The sequence below is a fragment of the Amphiura filiformis genome, chromosome 3 (genome assembly GCF_039555335.1).
Source record: "Amphiura filiformis chromosome 3, Afil_fr2py, whole genome shotgun sequence".
NCBI lineage: Eukaryota > Metazoa > Echinodermata > Ophiuroidea > Amphilepidida > Amphiuridae > Amphiura > Amphiura filiformis.
In genome coordinates, this window is record NC_092630.1 from 13,253,017 (window position 1) to 13,275,457 (window position 22,441).

At 36.8% G+C, this 22,441-nt stretch overlaps 2 protein-coding genes and 1 long non-coding RNA gene across 3 annotated transcripts in view; 2 read left to right on the forward strand and 1 right to left on the reverse strand.

Annotated features, from left to right (window-relative positions):
- LOC140147808 (uncharacterized) overlaps positions 1–13,233 on the forward strand; it is a 33,268-nt gene extending 20,035 nt beyond the window's left edge. Inside the window, exons 11-13 of the mRNA XM_072169555.1 lie at positions 10,797–10,901; positions 11,883–11,993; positions 12,749–13,233. Of these exons, the coding sequence (XP_072025656.1) occupies positions 10,797–10,901; positions 11,883–11,993; positions 12,749–12,906 (374 nt within the window). The 3' untranslated portion in view covers positions 12,907–13,233. The remainder of the gene's footprint in view (positions 1–10,796; positions 10,902–11,882; positions 11,994–12,748) is intronic.
- LOC140148067 (uncharacterized) overlaps positions 1–22,441 on the forward strand; it is a 467,679-nt gene that overhangs the window by 117,746 nt on the left and 327,492 nt on the right. The gene's annotated exons all lie outside the window — the stretch shown is intronic.
- LOC140148059 (uncharacterized) overlaps positions 14,800–22,441 on the reverse strand; it is a 60,492-nt gene continuing 52,850 nt past the window's right edge. Inside the window, exons 3-6 of the mRNA XM_072169907.1 lie at positions 21,479–21,585; positions 20,654–21,170; positions 19,630–19,694; positions 14,800–18,560 (exon numbers count right to left, since the gene is read on the reverse strand). Of these exons, the coding sequence (XP_072026008.1) occupies positions 17,641–18,560; positions 19,630–19,694; positions 20,654–21,170; positions 21,479–21,585 (1,609 nt within the window). The 3' untranslated portion in view covers positions 14,800–17,640. The remainder of the gene's footprint in view (positions 18,561–19,629; positions 19,695–20,653; positions 21,171–21,478; positions 21,586–22,441) is intronic.

Sequence of the window (22,441 nt, forward strand, 5' to 3'; positions counted from 1 at the left end):
GTCTATCAGAAGTGATAACTTATCAGAAGTTTATATATGATGATTATTTATCATTTAGGCCTAAATATATCTTTAACAATTTATGTTAGACAACATCGTGTTGTTGTTTTCCTTTATAGGAGATGGCCAGATAATGATCTTAAAAGTATGTCGTAAACGTAAACGTCTGCTTTACGGGCTAACAGTAAACCTAATATATGCCGCGGCTATGAGATGGTTGCAGCGTATTTCTTTATCAGCCACAAGCCATTCTCATCCGTTGTCTGAAGATTTACTTATTTCCTTTAGTTTTCAGAAAGCGGGGGCACAAGCGCATGCATGACAAGTTTGTTGCGTGTATCCAAGTTGTTTTGCTAATGGTCCATGCACGAAATGTGTTTTGCTTCAGAGAAAATTTCGATCTATTTAGCTACGACCTTACCATACTCCATTTTGCTGGTTTTAAAGTCGTCCCCATGAGTTCGTTATTATTTCAGGGTTTGAGTTGTGTGACCCGGTGAAGCAAAAATGATAACGTGAAAAGGCAATTTTCAAGATTTTTGCATCGTGATTGAGAACTTTAAATTAGTTTTAATACAGAACATAAAGAATTGGATATGTCTACCAAATCAGCTCACAAGCAACAATTTACCACTCTCAGCAAAATAGCACTAATCTAATCCTTCTACAGGGTGTCCCAAAAAAAAGAGGGCACAAGAGGCCCCTCGTTGCGCCCTCTTTTTCGCCTATTTCTGAAAAGTTGATCAAATATATTTTGGTATGTAAGGAAACCTTAAATTGTTAACTTTAATAAACCAAAACAATTATTTCAATCGGGTCACAACTTTTGAAGATAAGCCCTATTAAAGACAAGTACCCGTTTTTCACTCTGTCCACGGATAGCAAACATAGTAGTTGGGATGGGTCATGCTGTGGAGTGGCCTGCAATATCACCAGACATCACACCACTTTATTTCTTCATTTGTGGCAAAATCCAAGATCTTTGCAAACGTATTCGCAAGTATCCGGCGCACAAGGTTGGTACGCAACGCAATTGATGCAATGAGGACTAGGGCTGAAACCTGTTTTCGTCAAGGAGGCAACCAGGTAGTGCAGAGCAGCACAGTAAACTCACTTCAAAAGAACCAAAGACAAACTAAATAGCCCTTTTCATGGCTACCTTTTATTCCAAAAGGGGAATGACTTATGTTGTCAATAAAAAGAAAGCAAGAAACAATAAGTAAGAAAGTAAGAAACATGATAAAACAAAAAGGATAAAATAACCGAGAAAAACATAAGTAATTGCAAGTATAGCAAAAGAAGTCCCATCCCACATCAATTTTGCCCAAATTAATGACACTTAACAAAATCCATAACCCATAAGCCCACCGGTAAAGCTCATTCCCTGAAACAAAGTTGTTATTTTATAAAGTTATCATCGAGGAATGTTTTATATTCGTGCATGGTATATGCACTTTTCAATCTTTGAAGTAGCCAAACCTCCTCCGTGGACAGAGTGAAAAATTGATACATTTCTTTAAAACGGCATATCTTCAAAAGTTATGAGCCGATTGAAATAATTGTTTCGGTTTATTAAAGCTAACGGTTAAAGGCTTCTTTACATACCAACATATACTTGATCTTTTCTAAAATATGAGAAAAAGAAGGCGCAATGAGGGGCCTCTTTTTTTTGGGACACCCTGTAGGTTTGCGTTTCAAGTTTGGCTAAAATAGACTCCTGCATGGGGTGTCATTTATACTGATGCTCCAGGTAAAGCTATATTAAATAGGTAAAATTTCCGCAAGTCAACCTGCATGTACGAAAATGAACCGATCAAACGGATGAAAGAGCCTAGTACTGTAGCACTTACGAAAATGCAAATCGCCTGGATGTTTGTTGTATCTTCAAAACGTGGTTTTCATTATAGCTGAAACATGGTCGCTACCGAAGTAGGTCATGATGTGGTTTATAATTAATCGTTTCGGTAAATCTGTGCGTATTTACCACTGATGATGTATCATCGATATGCGCACATCTTTACTGCGCAATTCATCATTTTGGAAGCACAGTGTCCTAATGGTTAGGATGCGAGCTTCAGAATCGAAAAGTTGCGGATTCGAGCCCAACCACGGCCAGTGAGTTGCGTTGTTGGGCAAGACGGTTTAATTCCCAATTGCTCCACTCCACCCAGGTGTAAAATGTGGAACTGCTGGGGGTAATCACACTCTAAGCCGCTGAGAGTACCTGCGCTGCGGACTTGGTGAAGCGAAAATTATTCCGATATATTCTAATGGCAGCGAATGATAGAAAATTGATAAAGTCGAATATCATACATGAAGTGTGCTGGTATGTTGGTGTAGCGCACGTTAAATCACCAACATTTATTTTATTTATTTTTATTTCATACGTAGGAGAAATACAGAAAGGCTTACTGGATTCAGTTGTATCGAAAAGTTGTATCAGTATGCACAGTTAGTTTACTGTTGGTAACCATTGCATATACACTGCGTCGTTTCGCTTGCCTAAATTCTGCCATCTGCCGAGATTTCGGCAGAATGCCGAACCTTATAATCACGCAATACGACACTCGCTCAGTGGTAAAGATACTAAATTAACACTAATTAGTGTTCAACGTTGTCTCCACAACATACTCCTACTGTATAGGGACAGCTGACGAAGTAGGTTCTCCGGGCAAGGTTGTTTCCCATGTCCAGGGACAAGTGATTTGTGCGGAAAAAAAACCAGCCAATTGCGCGGAGATTGCGCGGAACTTTTTTTCAGTGCAAATCATGTATCCCTGCTCATAGGGAAAAAATAGCCAATTGCGCGGAGATTGCGCGGAAAAAAGTTCCGCGCAAATCACTTGTCCCTGCCCATGTCTCAATCTTGTGTTTACATGCACTTAGCCAGGTGGTTATCAGGTGTCCACACATTCCTATCCGTTGTCTGGGTGGCTTACTTACTTTCTACGAATCCAAGACGTGTGCGTGCTCATGTACTTGCCGTACCTATAGGTTCCCTGACCAGGAAGGGTACTTCCAAATGGCCCGTGCACAACATGCTTTACTGAATGTGTTGATAAAAAAAAATGAGTCCGGTCATACAGGTGTCAAAGTGAATTCAAGAGCACATTTATATCAGATAGTAAAGTTATAAGGAAACTAGATTTTGCTACTAGTAGCAACCATTAACATCCAGAAACGATGTCTCGAAGAGATTTCCGACAAAATTAAAGGAATATCGCATGAGACGAGAGGCGTAAAATAGTGTATATTTGGGTGCCACTTTTTGTTCTTTTATTATTAATTTAGTTTAATTATTAATTAATTAATTAATTAATTATAACAAGTATACTTTACAAGTGACTAACTTTGGAATTTAGAGTGCTCAAACCCATTACAGGTGAGCTATAGAAACAAATTCAAATTCAAAGAGGTCAAAGAGGTCTATACTTTGAATTTGTAATTAATTAATTAATTAAGATACCATAATACTTGCGACATGGCATCTGGTATTTCTACTTTCCGAGTTACTATATAGCTTCATATCTCGTTAAAGCTGGGCAGTGCTTGAAAAAAAGAGGGACTATTTTCTTGCATGGTATCTGAAAAGGTGTTTAAAAGTCATTTATAAATACCAAGATGTATAGCCAAAAATATGAAAATTAACATAAGTAAAATACAGATATGACATGTTTTCTACAATTATTTTACAATTTTGATAAAAAGTTCCTCACCTGCACATCGATTTTCCCACCCAGTCGATGTGCTTCTATATATTTTGTCCCAAAAAAGAGGGCGCACTGTAAAATCGTGGTCTTTACACTTCAGTGGTTTAAAACAAAAAAGTTTCAGTTCATGAAAAGACCTTTTCATACTGAGTAATTCCAATAAAACCCGAAGCATGAAATAATTTCCCCAGTCGCGCGCCGGTCGCGCACGCATAAAAGTACCTCTTCAGCATCATGTACAGTGCGAAGTTCCAATGTGTAACAGGCATCATAACTACGATGAACTTTCGATTGTCAATTTAGGGACGAGAGAGGTACTTTTGCCAATGATACTCAACGTGCAATTAAGCGTGTGGTTGTAGCGTTGTGTAAGAGATTGACTATGGAAGAGGTGATGAACGTAAACAAACACAGTTCTGGAAAAAAATTTAACTGACGAAAAATTACGGACATTATCCATTTCTTTCCATTAGTATCTTATTTTGAAAAACCAAGTAGCTGAGGTGTTAGCTCAATATGCTAGTAAAATATTTCTTGCGATAACCCCATGTTCAAATTGGCTTAATAAGCTGTATTTTCGCGCAAAAGGGTGTCGTAATTCATGACATTTCTTGTCTGCCAGTTTGGGTACAATTTGACCCCCTAGCTTACTAAATAAATATCGCGGTTTTCCGAACTTTTCCGATCTTGATATGAAAAGGTTTAATGTTGAAATGTTGGTAATTTGAGGATTCAGCCATCTACTCTTAATTTTTAATAATGTCTTCTCACTGTGAGAGTTCCATGCATGACAAAATCATCATTCATTGCATAATCCATTGAATATTGTGTTTTAGAGAATCTGTCGCATTGAACCATTTAGTTGAACATATTTATGTTGGGCAACCACGCACAGTGTCAACTTCCTATTCGATAAATATAAATTTAATACTCCGTTGGTGAGCGACGGGCGACTGGTATTTCACCGAACGCAAGAAAAGGAGTTCTATCTGATTGGCTAGCAATCGATCGCTTAGGTCGCTTAGTAGTCAACTACAAACTCAAAACTGAGCATCGTATTCAATTCGATTGAAATCGATATTCTATTATTGCCGTAGATAAAGAGAGTGATAGTGTGTCAATAATGTACATTGTATTGCAGCTGGATTTTACATGCATTCTTTTATATAAATTTTTTCTCAAAGAGTTGAATATGATCAAAATTTTTACTCAGGATTTCAAATTTTTACCCGCAAATTGCAGTTAAACATATCCACAGCAAAATACCGGTCCTCACTAATTAGTGTATTTAATTTCCAGTTAGTGTATTTAAGATAAAACCTGACAACAAATAAAATTTTCTTGCAATAGAAATATCATATGGGATACTGATATGGTAGGCCGCAACCGCCACAACGTGGAGCTGCTACGCGTAGCTGACTTTTTTGCTCCGTGGAGCCAAATTGACCAATCATGATCATGTTAGAGTTTTTCATTACTCGGAGGTAAAACTGACTAATTAAGTACGACTTACTCATTACGTGAAGCGAATTTATTCATTAAGAATTTGCCAGACGAGCGTCACGTAGTTGCAAGATATCCTCGGTCACGAAAGTTATATGATTCAAAAAGTAGTTTATGAAAAGTACGAACTGACTTATTATTAAGATGGACATGCACTCATAAGAAACTCATACAGTATTGTACATAACTATATAGCTAGGCAGAGTGGTGGTAAACTATGCACACAGTTCTGCGATCTGCAGTGTATCGCCGGGAGCTAATTTGTATAACTTGCGCGGTGTCCCTGCGGAATTCGACCTTCAGCAAACTGCAAACCAGTTCGGATTTACTTTATATACTAGTAGTAGGCCATACATACTGTAGTTACTGTCCGTTTTCCTATACACAATACTCAGTGCGCTCACCATTGACGCGTGACCTCTACAAATAGTGTATGTTAGAAGTATAGGCCATTGCCTAGTTGACGTCACTACTGTGTAAAAAATAACCGGCCAATATTTAAAGTATTCTCTGAAATTCTAGAAAATATAGTTTTGTAACATGTCCTAAATTTTTAGCTAATTTAGGTTTGGAAATATTGGTACTTTTGTACCAAAAAATATGAAGAAATTATTTCTAAACCGTGTTAAGTCATTAAGCTTCTCATTTTCAAGAACGCTGGTTAACAATAAGCAGACTATTGTCTCATTTCGTAAACAAAAGCCCACAGTATTGTTACCTTGCGTTCGCTTTATAATCGTTCACCCAACTGAAACTATAATACCAGCTCATTGCTCATTGTACAGGTAAAACAGACACAAGTGCAGTGTGTATTTAACCAGAGAAGATCTGATGTAACATAGTTGAGCCGTTTTCATTGAGTGTTATCTTGGTTTAATAGCTTTTAATAGGGTTTAAGTCCTTCAAAGGTCGTGATGAGTTCTACTGTAGACATGACTGCATCATGATTATTTTAAAGTCAACAACATTCAACAATATGATCACCGTGATAGTATGAGAGTATCAGTACCGTGGGTGTCAGTGATCCTGGCCTGACACAGTAGACAAACAAACAAACAAACAAACACGCCACACACATTACACATGCATGCAAGGTAACATTGACTATACACTAATCAAACAATGGTATTGATCCTGTACAACTGGTCGTGGTTTATTTACAATCGATTTATTTAAAATCCCCATAGTAAACATTAATTTTGGCAAGAGTTTTTCTCTCTGGAACGAGGATGCATCCACTGGCTCCGCGTAATGAAAAGATCTAACATGATTGGTCAATTTAGCTCCGCGAAGCGAAAAGTAAGCTACGCGTAGCAGCTCCACGTTGTGGCGGTTACGGCCAGCCATATATTGATCATGCGAAAATCGTAAAACATAGAATAGAAACAGTGTGGCAGGCGCTCAAAATCTCAAATTGTATGCTTAGCCTGAGTTGCACAGCCTATCTCGAATAAAATCACCATGCGTAGTTGTTGAAAAACGTGAGGATTCATCGTACTATCACGGCAATTTTTAACACGAAGATATAGGGATGATGACGGTGTACCACGTATGAACGACATTTAGCCGAAAATTTAGCCAACTGTATTTTTCAACCAAGACAAGATCAAGCTGATTAAAGCAAAGTGAAGAAGTGTAACTAAAAATGGTACATACTACACCCACCAGAACAAGTTCAGAGAAGGGAATCCTTGAGTTTCCTTAGTTAAGGCAGCTGTGTACTCTAGACATTGTTTCTTTCGCAAAATTGAGTTTTTTTGATATGTTTGTACTTTGTTATGTTTTTATAAATACAAGGAATGAAAATCCAGATTTGTAAACTCCAACTGCAATATTTTAAGGATTTTATTTCACTATTCCACTCGTGTTTGAAATTGAAAAGGAAAGAAAATCTTTGTTGTACCAGCAGGGTACATTCGCGCAACAACGCATCGCGTTGCGTATCGCGCAATTTGTTAACGCACAAATACGCTACGCATATGCGACGCTTATCTGCATGCGCGGCGCATCTTATGGAAACACCACGGAAGCACAAAAACCTAGTGGTCAAAAAATAAAAACTGCCGCATTCTCCTGCGAGATTCGATGAAAGTGCAAAATATGACCACTTTAAACTTCAACGGCCATTATTTCAATGTTCATTTTATCGGTAAAATGACGATTTAGGTACACGATAACTCAATTAATACAGCATCTATAGGTAAGCAAATATGATCATCGTAAAAAGCATGATCGACTCAAGAAACGGTTTTCTCATTTTTTTTATATTTTGGTCTATTTCCGATTTTAGGCATCATTTTGTCCAAATAGGCGTTTGTGAATTTTAAAAAGTTCAATTTGATGCCTTATATGGTCAATATCTCAAAATATAAGGCCAATATCAAAAAAACCGTTTTTGGAATGGAGCCTCAAGATTGAGCTAAAAACAAAATAAAATATTTTGGAAAGAGTGTTTTTTGTTATGATGTACCTAACAAATATTGCCAAAAACTCACTTTTTGTGATTTTCTTCATAATTGTTGTTTTTACCCCAAATCTGTATTTATATTAAGCTTTATTGATGTCTTGCCTTCATAAAATGTATACTTGTATATGTCTTGCGCGAATAATTACAAAATTATTGCACTTTTACTACATGCATGTCTGAGAGTACACAGCCTCCTTAATGATAAATTGCATAATAGAGTGATAAATTCTTTGAAAAAAGATCACTCTAGTATTAATTGATTTATTTTCCAAATATAAAAAAAGGCAAGCGTGTTTTTAATATTCTGTTCTAGATTGGTCATTTGATTTCAGAAGAATTTTTCTTAGTACCGTATAGACGTTGAAAGATGATTTCAAGACATTGGTAGATACTAACGTTGATCAGCAACGAATACCGTGATACACAGATGGTTGCGTCTTCATATCAAATATACCAAGCTAAAAAGAAACTTATATTTTTCACAAGGTCATATCTTAAAATCTTGTCCATCAAAATGAACCAAAATTACACACAGGATTACTTCAATACTCTACTCTAAACACATGTCAGTTACCAAGCAATTGTCCGACTGACACAACAGCAAAATGCACTGACGTGGAACAGCTTCCTGGACCACATTTACAGTCAATAATTGGCACCCAGCACAAGAAAAATGTGAGAATGTGAACAAGGTCCTTGCACAGATGATAATTCCCAAAGAATAAGTGGAATAGTGTTGAACAAGACCGTTTTCTTAAAGAAAGTGCGTGAAAAGCATTAAGCATCCGTTTTGTAAATTATCATCTGTTCAACGATGCCCACATATTTCTTGTGACGGATACCAATTATTTGGCTGTGAATGTGGTCCAGGAAGCTGTTCCATATCAGTGCATTTTGCTGTTGTGTCAACTGGACAACTGCTTTGTTACTGACATGTGTTTAGAGTAGAGTATTGAAGTAATCCTGTGTAATTTTGGTTAATTTTGATGGACAGGATTTTAAGATATGACCTTGTGAAAAATTAAAAGTTTTTTTTGGCTTTGTATATCAGAAAGAAAGTATAAAAAGTATTCTGCATACCGTCTTATAAATCTTTAATCTCAACCATACACATAGATACACTATGGACCATAATGGCCTCATCCCAATGACGTAGTTCAATAGCCTCAATTAAACAATCATAGTACACAATTTGACTTCAAGTTGCAGAGTATAAGCTTTTGTACCCAAATTGTCAAAGGTCATTCAATGAATGTACAAATGTATTGGGGTCAAAGAATTGTGCCCTTGATTGATGAGCATGTTATGGATCCTAGTGATAGTAGTGTCACCATGGAAGAAAGAGATGAGAAGGAACCACAACGACTTCGATCGGCCAAGTTTTAATCCGCTTATCTATTGATGCATGAAAAGAAAAGCTATCAATGGTACTTCCTTTCATGTATGATCCATTTACCGCGATCGATGCTTGGCGAAATCATTACTGGAAAAAATTTATAACAAACCCATCCACGAACAAACAAACGCTACCCAGAAGTAAGATTATGGAATTTCACTGATGCTCTGAACATGTATAGTAGCTTTGTTTTGGGATCTACAGTCAAACTGTTTTCTTGATCGTGTTGTGTAGAAAATGTCCTATAAAACATCGAAAAGGTATTCAAAATCGGCCGTTTTTTTGCTGAGTTTCATCTTTAGCAAATAAGGTAAGATTTTGGTGACTTTTTCGATGAAAAATAGATGTAAAATGTTCTTAAATAATGCACAATGTTCCGGTTGAGTCCGGTACATAAAACCTGTTTAATTTAATAGTTTATATGTGTATAATCGTAACTAGCTAACTCGTTTCAGTGCCAAAGACTGCCAACTCTGAGAAAAAAAATCATCAAAGTTCGGAAAATTTGGGCAAAATGGGAGCAAAAGATGTAGGCCCTCAATGACCGATGATCACGTCACCAGAGAAAATCCTATAAGGTGCTTGCACGGAAGGTCATTAGTTCAAATCATCCTTCACACACGCTCCAGAAGACATGCAAATACATGGAATACAATACCAATCACCTATTTAACGCGGGGTATTGATCAAAGTAAATCCTCATGAATAACAATGTCAACTAAATGTCGGTAAAGGGAGTGGACAAAGTGAATGCGTTCGTTGTGGTTCCTTCTTATCTCTTTCTTCCATGGTGTCACTGACATATCCACGTCTGAATTATAATAAGAAGGAAACTTCTTAGTCCAAAGAAAATATTTTGTCTGGGGTTGAGTCAGGTCAGGTGAAACAGGCGAGTTATTTTTACTTGTGGATTACAGGACTACTGACAGTTCGATCCAGTATAATTATAATGTAAGCTTGAAGAGTGCTTTGATATTATTTATAGATAAAATAATTAATAAATATGCAGATTCCACATACAATATCACTTGGTTCTTTTAATATAACTAAGTGTCTCTATACTCTTTTGCCAAAAAAAAAAGAAGAAGAAAGAAAGCGCAGTGATAGTGATCTGCGTACGGGCACAACGCTTGGACGTTGATCCACATTTTAAGCCTATAGGTTGTCGCTGACCACTACGGCCCAATTCATTCCATAAACAATTAAACAACAACTCGGGGAAAGCGTTTGTTTTTCTGCCTTAAGATTTATGTCTGCCAAGCAAATGTATTCAAGATTAACTGGGTATTACTTGTTGAGCATGGTGAGAGTGATATTGTACAAAATAATGCATACATACTGAGATGTTGATGCGTCTAATGCACAAGCCCCGCAAGGGGAGTGCATTAGACACATCAACATCTCAGTACAAGTGCAACAATTAAGTAATCGCAGTTTGGAACCTTTTTTATACACGAGGAAAATTTCCACTAAAATGTTGGTAAATACGAGCAAATACATGTATATAAATGCATCAACCCGCAAGGAAAATGAATCAATCCTACGCTACGCGAACGTGTCCGAAAGTAGAACGTGCAGTGCGCGCCCGTGCAATTATACACAATGCACCCTGTTTAGTTGGTATTTTTTATAACGATTGCTGCGATTGGTTCTCACTATCTAAGAGTGTATGCAAATGTAGTTATCATACATATCATAATTATGAATGATTTTCACACAGATGACGTACCTGGAGCCAATCATTATCACATTCGAGTCAGCCATCGACCCGACGGCAAGAAAGCACCCACATTTTCTATGGGTAGCAGATCATTTCCACCGAACAGTAAGTTGTGCCTTCATTTCTTATTTTGTTCATGTGATGTATAGCCCTTAATTAATCGTTCACAAGTTCCCACTTAAAACTTTTTAGTATAACTGTTTACTCGAAATGTTTTTACAACATTTTTAAACACAATGGCTCGTTGTGTAAAATGAGGTGCAATTCTGAAAGTAGATCCAACGGTCAAACAATACAGAACGGTAGATCTGGCCTACTGTAGATTACATTCTGCATTTTGTTTTAAATTTTGTAAAACACTTTCGAGTTATTCTTAAAATGGGTGACCCGATTGACAGCCCTTTGCCCCTTAAAAATGCATATTTTGAAATTAGGCGTTCCAAATCGGTATATGTCGGAAGAAATCATTAAAAACTGTCGAATTAGTCTCGACTGTGGTATACCACGTTTGAGACTAATTCGACAGTTTTGATGATATCTTCCGAAATACACCGTCTCCCAATGTCAATATGTAAATAAGAAAAATTGGGTCTTTCATTTGATATCAATATATTACTCTGTAGACTACCAGTATCACGCTGTATAAATGTACGTCAGTAATTCCATAAGGAATTTACAATTATATAAGAAACATTTACGTGTTCAATTTGCATAAATGCTTGAAAGTTATAACATTTTATGTTATGCGTAAGTTTTAAAGAATTCGATTTTCCAAATATATCGGATCACTTTCGGTGGAACTTAGAATTTCTGACCTTTTTTGGAACGATTGATCCTAAAACTTATGCCTCCTCTCTGACAATAGTGTTGATAAATATAATGATAGCAATATGTCTTATTATATTTAATTATCATCTCGTTCATTTTGGGATTTAGTTTGTTGTATCGTAGATGGTCTAGAGATAGAGTTAAAATGTATCTCAAATCCTCGGAATTTATTAACAACTTTGTGCTGTAATCAGTAATTCAAGTAATAATTGCATGATTGCCAATACGGGAAAGTAACAAAATTGTTTGCTGATACAGAAAATGAATTCTATAAAAATGAGAACCCAGCTCCAACTGCCTACAATCGGTCTTTGGACACCAATAGCGGAATCAAGTATAGTATGACCAAACGGAGAGACATGAACAGAAGTAAGTTACCATAAATCAACCAGGCAAATGAAATACTACCATCACATAAGGGTATTTGGCTTGTTCAGGTTAAGTGACACAATAAAGGAACATGTCCTAAGCTCGCCACATAATTCAGGATTCAGAATTTCAAACCAATTCAAAAGGTTCTTAACTTAAATATTTCTTTCTCAAAATTTGCATGGTGATTAAATTCAAATGTTAATAGTTGGCATGGATGAAAAGTATTATATGCCCACACCGTAGCATACTAACTGCCATCAGATCATTATTCACAGGAAAATCATAAATTGTAGTTTGGACTTGTCTGGGCTAAGGTTTTATTGACAATGGTTCCAGTACGACAACTCACAAACTGTATATCGTAAAGACTGGTTAATCTGGTACCCAGGACCATGCTGGTTCAATGCGATACGATCATATTACCTTTGCTTGACGCATTGGGTTAACCCAAAGTTAAAGGATACCAGCGGATTGACTGTAGCTTCACCGTCCGTCTTTATGATACACGGTTGATAAGGCTGGAAACTGGAACCGTCACAAATCAAAAGTATGTCCTGAAGATGGCTGGTAATTTCAAAACTTTTAAATGCGTAAATATTACTATTTCCCCCAAAGCTTGCTAATTATGATAAAAAGGGTTAATGTCTATTAGTTGAAACTTGAAAGTATTTTGATTACTCAACATATTGAAATGTATTGGCAATTATTATTATCATTATTATTATTATCATTATTTCATAATTTTATTTAAGAAAATACCAACCCAGCTTCCAATGCATACTCGATACAAAAAGGACAGACGGCTAAAGGTGTGTCTACAGGACCTAAAGCTACTTTGAAAGGGCGTGGCACCAAGTTTGTATACGCTGGTTACGCTTTGCAGTCCTCGGTCAGACTTTTCGATGCGTAAATTGTGGACCAATAATTTGCGCATATTTGTCAATATTCACGAATAGGATTTGAAGTTGAATTTACTCTCAGTTGCTGGGCGACGAAAGAATGATTTTTGACCTATTAGTCTGAGCGCTTTGGGTAGTTTATCAAATATCAGCCGCTCATTGCCCGGCGACTGATTGTAGGTTTAACTTTTTTTAGTCCTGGACTCATATGGGGGAGGGGTAATAAAATGTTCTTGAGGAAACTCGCACTTTACAGTAAGCAATCTTTGTATTGGTTATAGAATTACCCAGAATGCAAAAGTCATAATATGTGATGCGATCAAGCAAAATCAGTCAGAACGCGGAAATATTGATTTTGAGATATATCCAGACAAAGGAAATATTTCCTTTTTTTCCTCTTCTTTTGGAAACTCTTTAATTGCTCATAGCTTTGGAACTGGTTGTTCAATTTCAATGGGGTTTTTCTGAAAATGCAACTTTGAAAATGCTTTTTACCATATCCTATAAAAAACTAAAAATCGACTGATTTTGCTTGATCGCATCACATATGGTTAAATTTTAGCTTTTGACATAGTATGGTTCATATTTTTAGCAATTGATATCACTATCTGATATATGATGAACATCTATAAATCATATAAATCATTAGGACACCATTTCATATACGGATTGAAAAAAAAGGCAAGTAATAACAAACACTCAAATAAGTTCGGTATGACAAAACAGCAAGATTTTCAAGTAACAAAATATTTATTATATTTTTTCATTTACATGTAGATATACAATTAATCAAAATTGTTATAGTATAAAGTTGATACAACCGGTCGACTGAATTTTCAGGTTTATGTTAGTTAAGTGCAATATACTATAATCATGAACAAACAAACAAACTAGTATGATTATGATCAGGAATAATTGTAAAAACTTCAAAGAATTTCACAATGGTTTAGCTTTCCATTTTACAATTAGTACATAGAGAAAAATAATACGAAAATCCGTAATCTTTCTGTAAATGTTTTACAAACGATTTGTGTAATTTTACACAATTTGATATCTCCAATAGACATGCTTTGTTAACCCCCTGAAAACTATTGACTTTCTTACATCGTTTCTGATTGGTCAATTACGCAATATTAGTAGTGACCAATACAGCTTCTAACTACTTCCTCTTCAGCCCTACAACTATGCTGCTGATTGGTTTATTGGCTCAGTAAGTCATAATATTCTTTTTGTAACCAATCACCAGGTAGTACTCATGGGGTTAAGACTCTTCAGCTAGCACTCTTCTTACCATGCTGCTGATTGGCTCAACAAGTCATAATAGTCTCCTTGTAACCAATTAGCAGATAGTACTCATGGGGTTAATGTTATTACCAATTATTGTAAAACATATTTGTATATAGCATTGCGTAACTATTTTTCTTTGTGTACCATCTCTCTGTATATCATATATTTTAAAACAATAAACACCCTTCATGAAAATTGCATTCAATTTGACATATCATAATTATATTATATTTTTTGCAGGGCGGGAAAACCTCATATATATTTCCAAAGGAGAAATGCAAAACCTCACATGTAACAAGTGGGCCCAGTTACATAAACCTCATAATGTAGCAAGTGGACCCAGTTACATAATTATATAAACCTATATAAAACTATTTTGTGTTGGTTATTTGGTCATTTACATACACTTTTGTAGCTTACCTTTTGAAACGAGAGTATTATCACTGATCAGAAGGTGTGTCGGGGCATACAAAAAAAGGAAATTTGATCAGAATTGCACATGTGAGGTTTAGGTAACTGGGCAGACAGTTATATATGAGGTTTTGCATTTCACCTTCAAAATTACATGAGGATTTTCCCGCCCAGCGAATTTAGTTGCTATTCCACCATTTTGTTAAACATTCCCTTGAGTAAAGAAGTAATACAAAGTAAAAAGTATTTTTACAGATAATCTATACATAACAGTAGCAAAATATACATGTACTTTTTAATACAAATTTGTCTCTGTGCTATTCGATAACTATTCAAAAATGTATACATCTATCATAGCGGAAGAGTATCAAACATGCAATTATGTACAAAGAATACAATGTAAGGCAATGCGGATCTTTTCCGTGAAAATGTCATGTACATTACCTTCATTGTTTTACAAGTGCTAAACCATCCTGAATTAATTCCCAAGCATATAAAACACACACCCTTCTATCGTATTTTGTTGGCTTCTATACATGGCAATGTACAGACGAATAAAATCATTGACTCTGCCAAGCCAATATTGTAGTTCTCTTTGATCAAAAGTATTCCAAGGCAAGTCCAGTTGAAATTCTTTCTCTTTGGGACGTTTCAAGCGCTAATTGGTCTGTCCTGTTCCTCATCCAGATGATGTACTGATCCACCTAATAGTCGCTGCTAGCTAACACTGTAGGCCCATCTCTAGAGATATAGGCTTAGTATTAGTCGAAATACCACTTTAATCTTCTGAAGAACCATTGTATAAATAGTATCTAGAGATGAGTCTGCAGTGTTAGCTGGCAGCAACTTAAAGATAATCAGGACGTCATCTTGGTAAGGAACAGAGCAGACCTATTAGCTCTTGAAATGTCTCAAAAAGAAAGTATTTTAACTGGACTTCTTTACAAGAACTAATGTATTTACTAATAATAGTCCTAGTGAATTTTTCAAGATTGTTTATCCTTGTTTAATGGAATATCGTCGGAACAAAAATAATTATCATGAGTTACATGCTAGTACAGATGCGTTGGCGGGAAGTGTATCATATGTTTCAATTCTGCTCCTTGATGACGTACAAAAGAATTTTCAAAATAATTCAGACTGAGCAGAATGAATTTGAAATTGTATTGATTTATTAGAGTGCAATATAACCCAGATCTTAAATAGAGGTTATGTGCCAAAATAATATAACAATATGGCCCCAATATGTCATACTGCATATTCATTGTAGGCCTACGATGGTAACAATAATAAGACAAAGTTTATCTCATGCGGAAAGAAATATTCCCCAGTGATCAAGGTCACAGGCGTAGCAATCTGGATTCTTCCGGAAAAGTTTCTAGTTTGCTTAAGAAAATTGGTAGGAGTAAATTTGAATTCCAGCCAATGTTCTAAAATAAACAATGATTCCACTGCGTCTGGAGCTTGCAATGATTTGAGGTTTTGAAAATACTTATAACTTCGCCAAGATCAAGATATAAACCTATATGTTTCATTCTGTTTCCTCATAAATGGAATAGAATGTCGAAGCAATCTATTGTATTGAAAAATCACGTGATTTATCATATGATGGGTTGTATCACGTGATATAAACAGAAGATGCTGGAAATACTTTCTTCCAGAGTACAATTCCATCAATAACCCTGCTAACAATGTCCACAGCGAATACAAGAATATTGTACTCTATCCATGCATACAAGAAACAACTACATATGAAGTCAAATGGTGTCAAATAGTGTGGCCTTAGAGAGCAAACCACCCATTATAGACATGATAGATGTACAATGTACATGTATCAACACGGGATCTGATAAGGGATGAAATCAAAACTCGACCGGCGATTGACCATGTTGACCGCCAGTCCTGTTTGGTTTCCATTGTTTAAAACAATAGAAATCGGGTGAAACCGGCGGTCAATCGCAGGCTGAGTTTTGATTTCAACACTAAATGAATATAATGATGCTGGTTATTATGTCGTCTGGAGTACACCACATGCATGTTCTACTACTTAAATTGGCTGAGCAAAGACAGTCGTCTATCATCTTGGCTGACATTTAAAAAAAACAGTATCACGTTTTTCGTTTATCCGCAAATGCACACCAAAACCAACCAGGAGTTGAATTACAATCCATAGGTTTCGCGACTTGGTCGTAGACGTTCAAACTTAACATCTATATAATAGAGTTATCTCGATTTCCGAGTCTATACCTATGTCTTTGGTGGTAGATAAAAAGAGTTATGCTCAAACATGTCAAACAACATTATTTTCTTGGTAAATGTTTCAAGAATATGTATAGGTGCTATTGCTAGATCCGCTGGCAAAAGAATATCTTGTGTCCATTTTCAAAGATTCGCTACTTAAATTCACTAGTTCAATATCGCTATAATCCTTGGTATTTCGAGGTGTGCTTAGGTCAATGTCACTGAACTCACCACTGTTCCTTGAGGAAGAAGACGTCATGTATCTGTCATCTGATGTAACAGAAATGTCACTTATTGACCCATATGCGTTGTAAGAAAAGTCGGATTTCCTTTGCATGTTCTGAAGGGGCGGTGTAAGCTTACCATCAGAAAAGGACGAGACGTCACTTGCAGATGAGGACACCCTCATCACGGTGGTATAAGGGGCTCATTATTCAAGTTTGAATTTGAATTTGAATTTGAGTTTTGCACAAATATGGCAGGTGCTATCAGACCATTCAATTTATTTGAAAGTTCTGTGACTGTTCGTCGCGTAACAGTTGAATATAAAGCAGTTTCAGATTTAATCAAAGGCACCTTTGGTGGTTTGGGAAGAGGGTTTGCATTCTCAATTGTAGATAACTCATTCCACGAGCCACCCACAATTTTTGTGTAAGAAGGCTTGCTGTTCGAATGAGGTTGACATCCTTCTGATCGAACTGAAACGTCTCCCAAAGAACGTCCAAGGAGTCGCTTAAATTCTTGATTGGTATTTAACAATTGATGATGATGAGGACTTGCAGGTGGTGTAAGGGTATTGTCCGAGTTCATTGATACATTTCCCATAGACTCACGCATTGATGGTCATAAGAGAAATTACTTTGCCTTTGAAGAGCTGCTAAGCTGTGTCTTTCAGGTAATGGGGGAGTCAGTCTATTCTGGCAAGCAGGATGATATTGAAACTGTGGTGCTATCGAGTGTTTCTGAGGCTTAGGGCTGACAGGCGGAGGGGGAGGCTTCAGTTTTACAAGTTGCTGATCAACGTCTCTGTGTCGACAAGGTTTCGACGAAGTAGCCTCACCTTGCTGGTGTTGCCTACAGTTACGATCAAGTCTGTCATAAGCACTGCTACTCGATAGCGTCATTGTTGAAGACGCTAAAGATCCATATTCAGTGGATCCCGGTCTCTCCCATGCTTGCACTGGGTAAACACCGTATCTGGTATCAGAACCGTAAAACATACCAGTTTTCTGATCCAAGTTCACTTTAGCATATGGATAAGCTTTTGGTTTGTCACTTGCTGATGTGGTGCCAACACTTGCACTATCGCAACTTACATGGTCATAAGCATCCACTTCCTCACATATTTCTGGTTCTAATGTATGATACGCTGATCTTTTATCCTTCGTAATACCAACATGTTTGATATCATTCCAAGGTTCTTTGCGAGTCAAGTGCTCTCTGTCCTGTTTCTTTGATTTGGATCCAATATAATGACAACTGTATGTTCCAGCACTCGCTAAACGTGCAGCAATGACAGATCGCTTTGTATAGCCAAATTTTGGAGGCTTTTCGTTTTTATCCAGACTATTTGATCCTTCCGATACCAGACTTGTTGACTCGTCGCTACCCTTGCCGATGCCAGAGTCGCCTTCGTCTAGTTCATTTGATTTGAAATGGTTTTCTCCTGTTACAGTATCACACGCAGATGCTTCGGATGCCGAAGAAAAGCTCTCAACACTGTATCCTGCAGAAAAGACAAAAAAGACATCAATACAAATTACAAGGGGTCATAATGCACGTTGAGTCTGACAAACGGATAAAGCACTCAAGCATGTTCAAATTCGTGGATTAATCTTGCTTAAATCTTGATTAGTTACAAAAGATGTAGCTACTATAAACCCGTTATATTAGACCGGATTTACAATGTGCATGAGCAACCGATTCTGAAAAATACTTGTTTTTAACTACAAGTGCTCACAGTATTTTAGAAAACGGACAAACCGCGCCTAACTCTTAATACCTCTGTACTAACCCCTGACTCTGATATTAACCACTAATCATGACTCCTAACCTTATCGCTAATTTCGGTATTCTACATAGGCTTAGGAACCGGGGCCTTGCGGGGGCTCAGTCCCCTCAATAATTTTGGTGCAGGGGCTGGAATACCTTTCAGCCCCCCCATAATCCCAGGTGAAGTTAAAAAATTATGATAAAATAGAAGAAAAATGGGTGTTTTTGACCTATATTAAGCTAAATTATCTGACTCCAAGGGGGCAAACCCCTCGGGCACCCCCAGGTTTGCCCACCACAAAACTTTTCAATTTTCAGCCCCCCCACCATGTTGAAAATCTTCCTAAGCTAATGTCCTACCTGACTTTTTGGCGTGATTCATCTTATAAAGTGAAAAAGAAGCGTGCAATCAATCCTTTATTTATTCTGTAACTTTAAAATAAAACTTAAAATTGATTTCTTCTCCGAGAACTGATAAAACACATCGTCAACTTGTCACGACGTTAATACCGCCAAACTGATTAATTGTTAGCTTAAACATTTCTTTAAATGTCGCCACTGCACACCTTAGTGAATGAACAATGTCAATGATAATTATATTTTAATTTTTTAAGATTAAGAAATAGTGGACTATTTAACAATGTGTGATTTTTAAGCTTGTGTACTAACCAAAACGATATCCATTACACCCACAGACTACTTTTTCGTCCATGGTTATAACATTTAGGCAATAGCAGCAACAAAATGTTCTTTCAATATTCTCTGACTTTACCATGTATATATATGTTTTTTGATAAGCTTACCTCGACTGATTGTACTTATGGTCACAGCGGAGTCGTCTTTTCCCTTACTAACATATGCATATGATCTGTTGATATTAACGAAAAAGGCAAAGAAAAAATGATTAGTTTTGGATACAATTTTCTTCTCAATAAGCTCCTACAAACCAAATCTTTGAAATATTTAAATATTGATACTGCATTATATGAAGGTATACCCATTTTACAATAGATAGGACCAGGACTCTCCCATGCTTGCACCGTATTTGGTATGAGAGCCACCAGTGTTCTGATCCAAGTTCACTTTAGCATACGGATAGGCTTTTGGTATGTCACTTGCTGATGTGGTGCCGATAATTACACTATCGCAACTTATATGATCATAAGCATCCACTGATTTCTGGCTATAACGTACGATACACTAAACGTTTCGTTTGTTTGATAATACCAACAGTTCTGATATAATTGCAAGGTTCTTTGCGAGTCAAATACACTCTGTCCTGTTTCTTTAGATGCATCTCTTTTCCTCCTTTTTCTTGGTGTGGGGATTGGGACGTGTATACATTTGATTTGCAGGGCGTTTGGTATGATTTTACTGGCACATGCTTTCCTATATTTGCTATGTCTGTCCAGAACGTGGATTTGGATTGCCAATTAATAGGATGCTTGGTCAGTATGGTATATATACAGTATAGAATAACAAACTGGACCATATTTAGCATATTTATTTTCAGTTGCCTTAATACATTGATAGTTTCTGTTAAAGCTACACACCACTATTCTTATAGCTAGTTACTGGGTGGCCTATGCCAGAGTTACTACAGGGCTACTCCAAGTAGGCGTAGCTCTGCAGTAAATTCAGAGATACGCCACAGCTACTCCACTATGTAGTAGCTTATGGAGGAATAGCTGTGGAGTAGCTCTGAAGTATAGGACTAATCCAACTTGGAGTAGGCTTGCAGTAACTCTGCTATGGACCACCCAATAACTGGCCATATATGGTTGTGTAATTCTGACATCAATGCATGTCTAGATTATGTCTACGTACTTAGCAGTTCGTCTGTGATCGTCTCGTTTAGTGTGGTTCCAACACATCATACAAAGTGAGCAAGCAACAGAGATGCCAATTACTGACAGTAGAATACCAATGACCATCAACAAACGAAGGGTGTTCGTGGCATTCTCCCTTGGTTCTGATGGGGACTCTGTGGGACGTTGTGTGTGTGCCTTATCATTGGATGTTGTGCCTTTTTCTCCTCCATCGGAAGGCTTGTCATTTCCTTGAGTCCCAGGTCTGGAATTACTTTCATGACCAGCGTTATCTGTGAAGCCCAAATCACTCCATATTCCTCCTGTTCCTGCTCCTGCTCCTGTTCCTGCTCCTGCTCCTGTTCCTGCTCCTCCTCCTGCTCCTCCTCCTCCTCCACCAGGATTTGGATCTGAAGGTCTGGGTGGTCGTACATCTGGTCTTGGTGGTATTGGATCTGGTCTTGGTGGAGGTCTTGATGGAGGTCTTGGTTTATTCATTGGTTTCTTTGTCGGATTAGGGTTTGGTATTACTGTAACTGGTAAGAAATAGTTGGCCATTTAAATAAACATGGAAGAACTTTACAAATGCGCATTGCCATTTGTGTCAAACATGTGGCTGTTGTGTTAATGGTTGTTATGTCCGAATAGTTCACACGTTCTTTGAGAGTTGTTGCAGGCTGTCTTCATGACAATTTTGCTCAGTGTCATGTGTTGTTAGTAAAGGAATTGCTACATATTTACTGGTATAATGTGAACAGTTAAAGTTTGATCAATTCATGTATGGTCCGCGATTCTAAAGCTAATCTCTTTTCTTTTTTCTTTTTCTTTTTTTAAGTACTCTTACCTATTGGAATACATGAACGATCTCGTTCGACGTAACCTCTGCAGCAGGCATAGTGTTGTTGGTAAACCGTACGGAAAGCTTTCTTATAGGCAGGGGTAAACACGATCCTGTAAAAGAGTTAAAACGACAAAAGTAATGTTTAAACATGATACGTTGCGAAAAATAGGTATATTTGCAAACTTGCTTCAAGTATATTTGGTGTGTAAATTCGCATTTGTTTACTAAACCCTCAACCTGACACAAATTTTTTTTTTTCGTGAGGTCCATTTAAGCAAAATAAGCAAGGTATTATGTACTTGTTTAAAACTCTGCACGCGATTTTGGTGTACTATGAGAGGATGTTACATATTTATAAGGGACCGGATTTGAATGCGTTAATGTGTAAATTTGCGGTAATTGATTTAGTTTTATATTATTTGGGCAGCAAAATTGTCACGCAAACAAATAGATCTATAAATCAATAATCTGACTCGTGATCAAACCAGTGTGATTTTTTTTTGCTATTGACAGATGATTTCAAAATTTCATTAACACTTAATATATTACATTTCCTTTTCAAATATTTATATTTTATTGTAAAGGTCTAAACCTGACCTTGAAATTTGTTAATCTGGTGATTCACGTCTCGTGATAAAAAAAAATAAAACAGGAACATATCATATTTCATGCAACTTGTTCTAATCCATAATGGCAGGCCAGACAAAGTCAAATATTTATTTTATTTAAGCAATAAGTCTGTAACACTAGGATCCACAACATGCTCATCTATCAAGGGCACAGTTCTTAAACCCAATACATTTGTACACTCATTGAATGACCTTTGAAAATTTGGGTACAAAAACTCATACTCTGCAACTTGAGGTCAAATTTTGCACTATGATAATGCAATGGAGGTTATTGGACTATGCCATTGGAATGAGGCTATTGTGGTCCATAGTATATAAGCAAATGACACATCAGCCT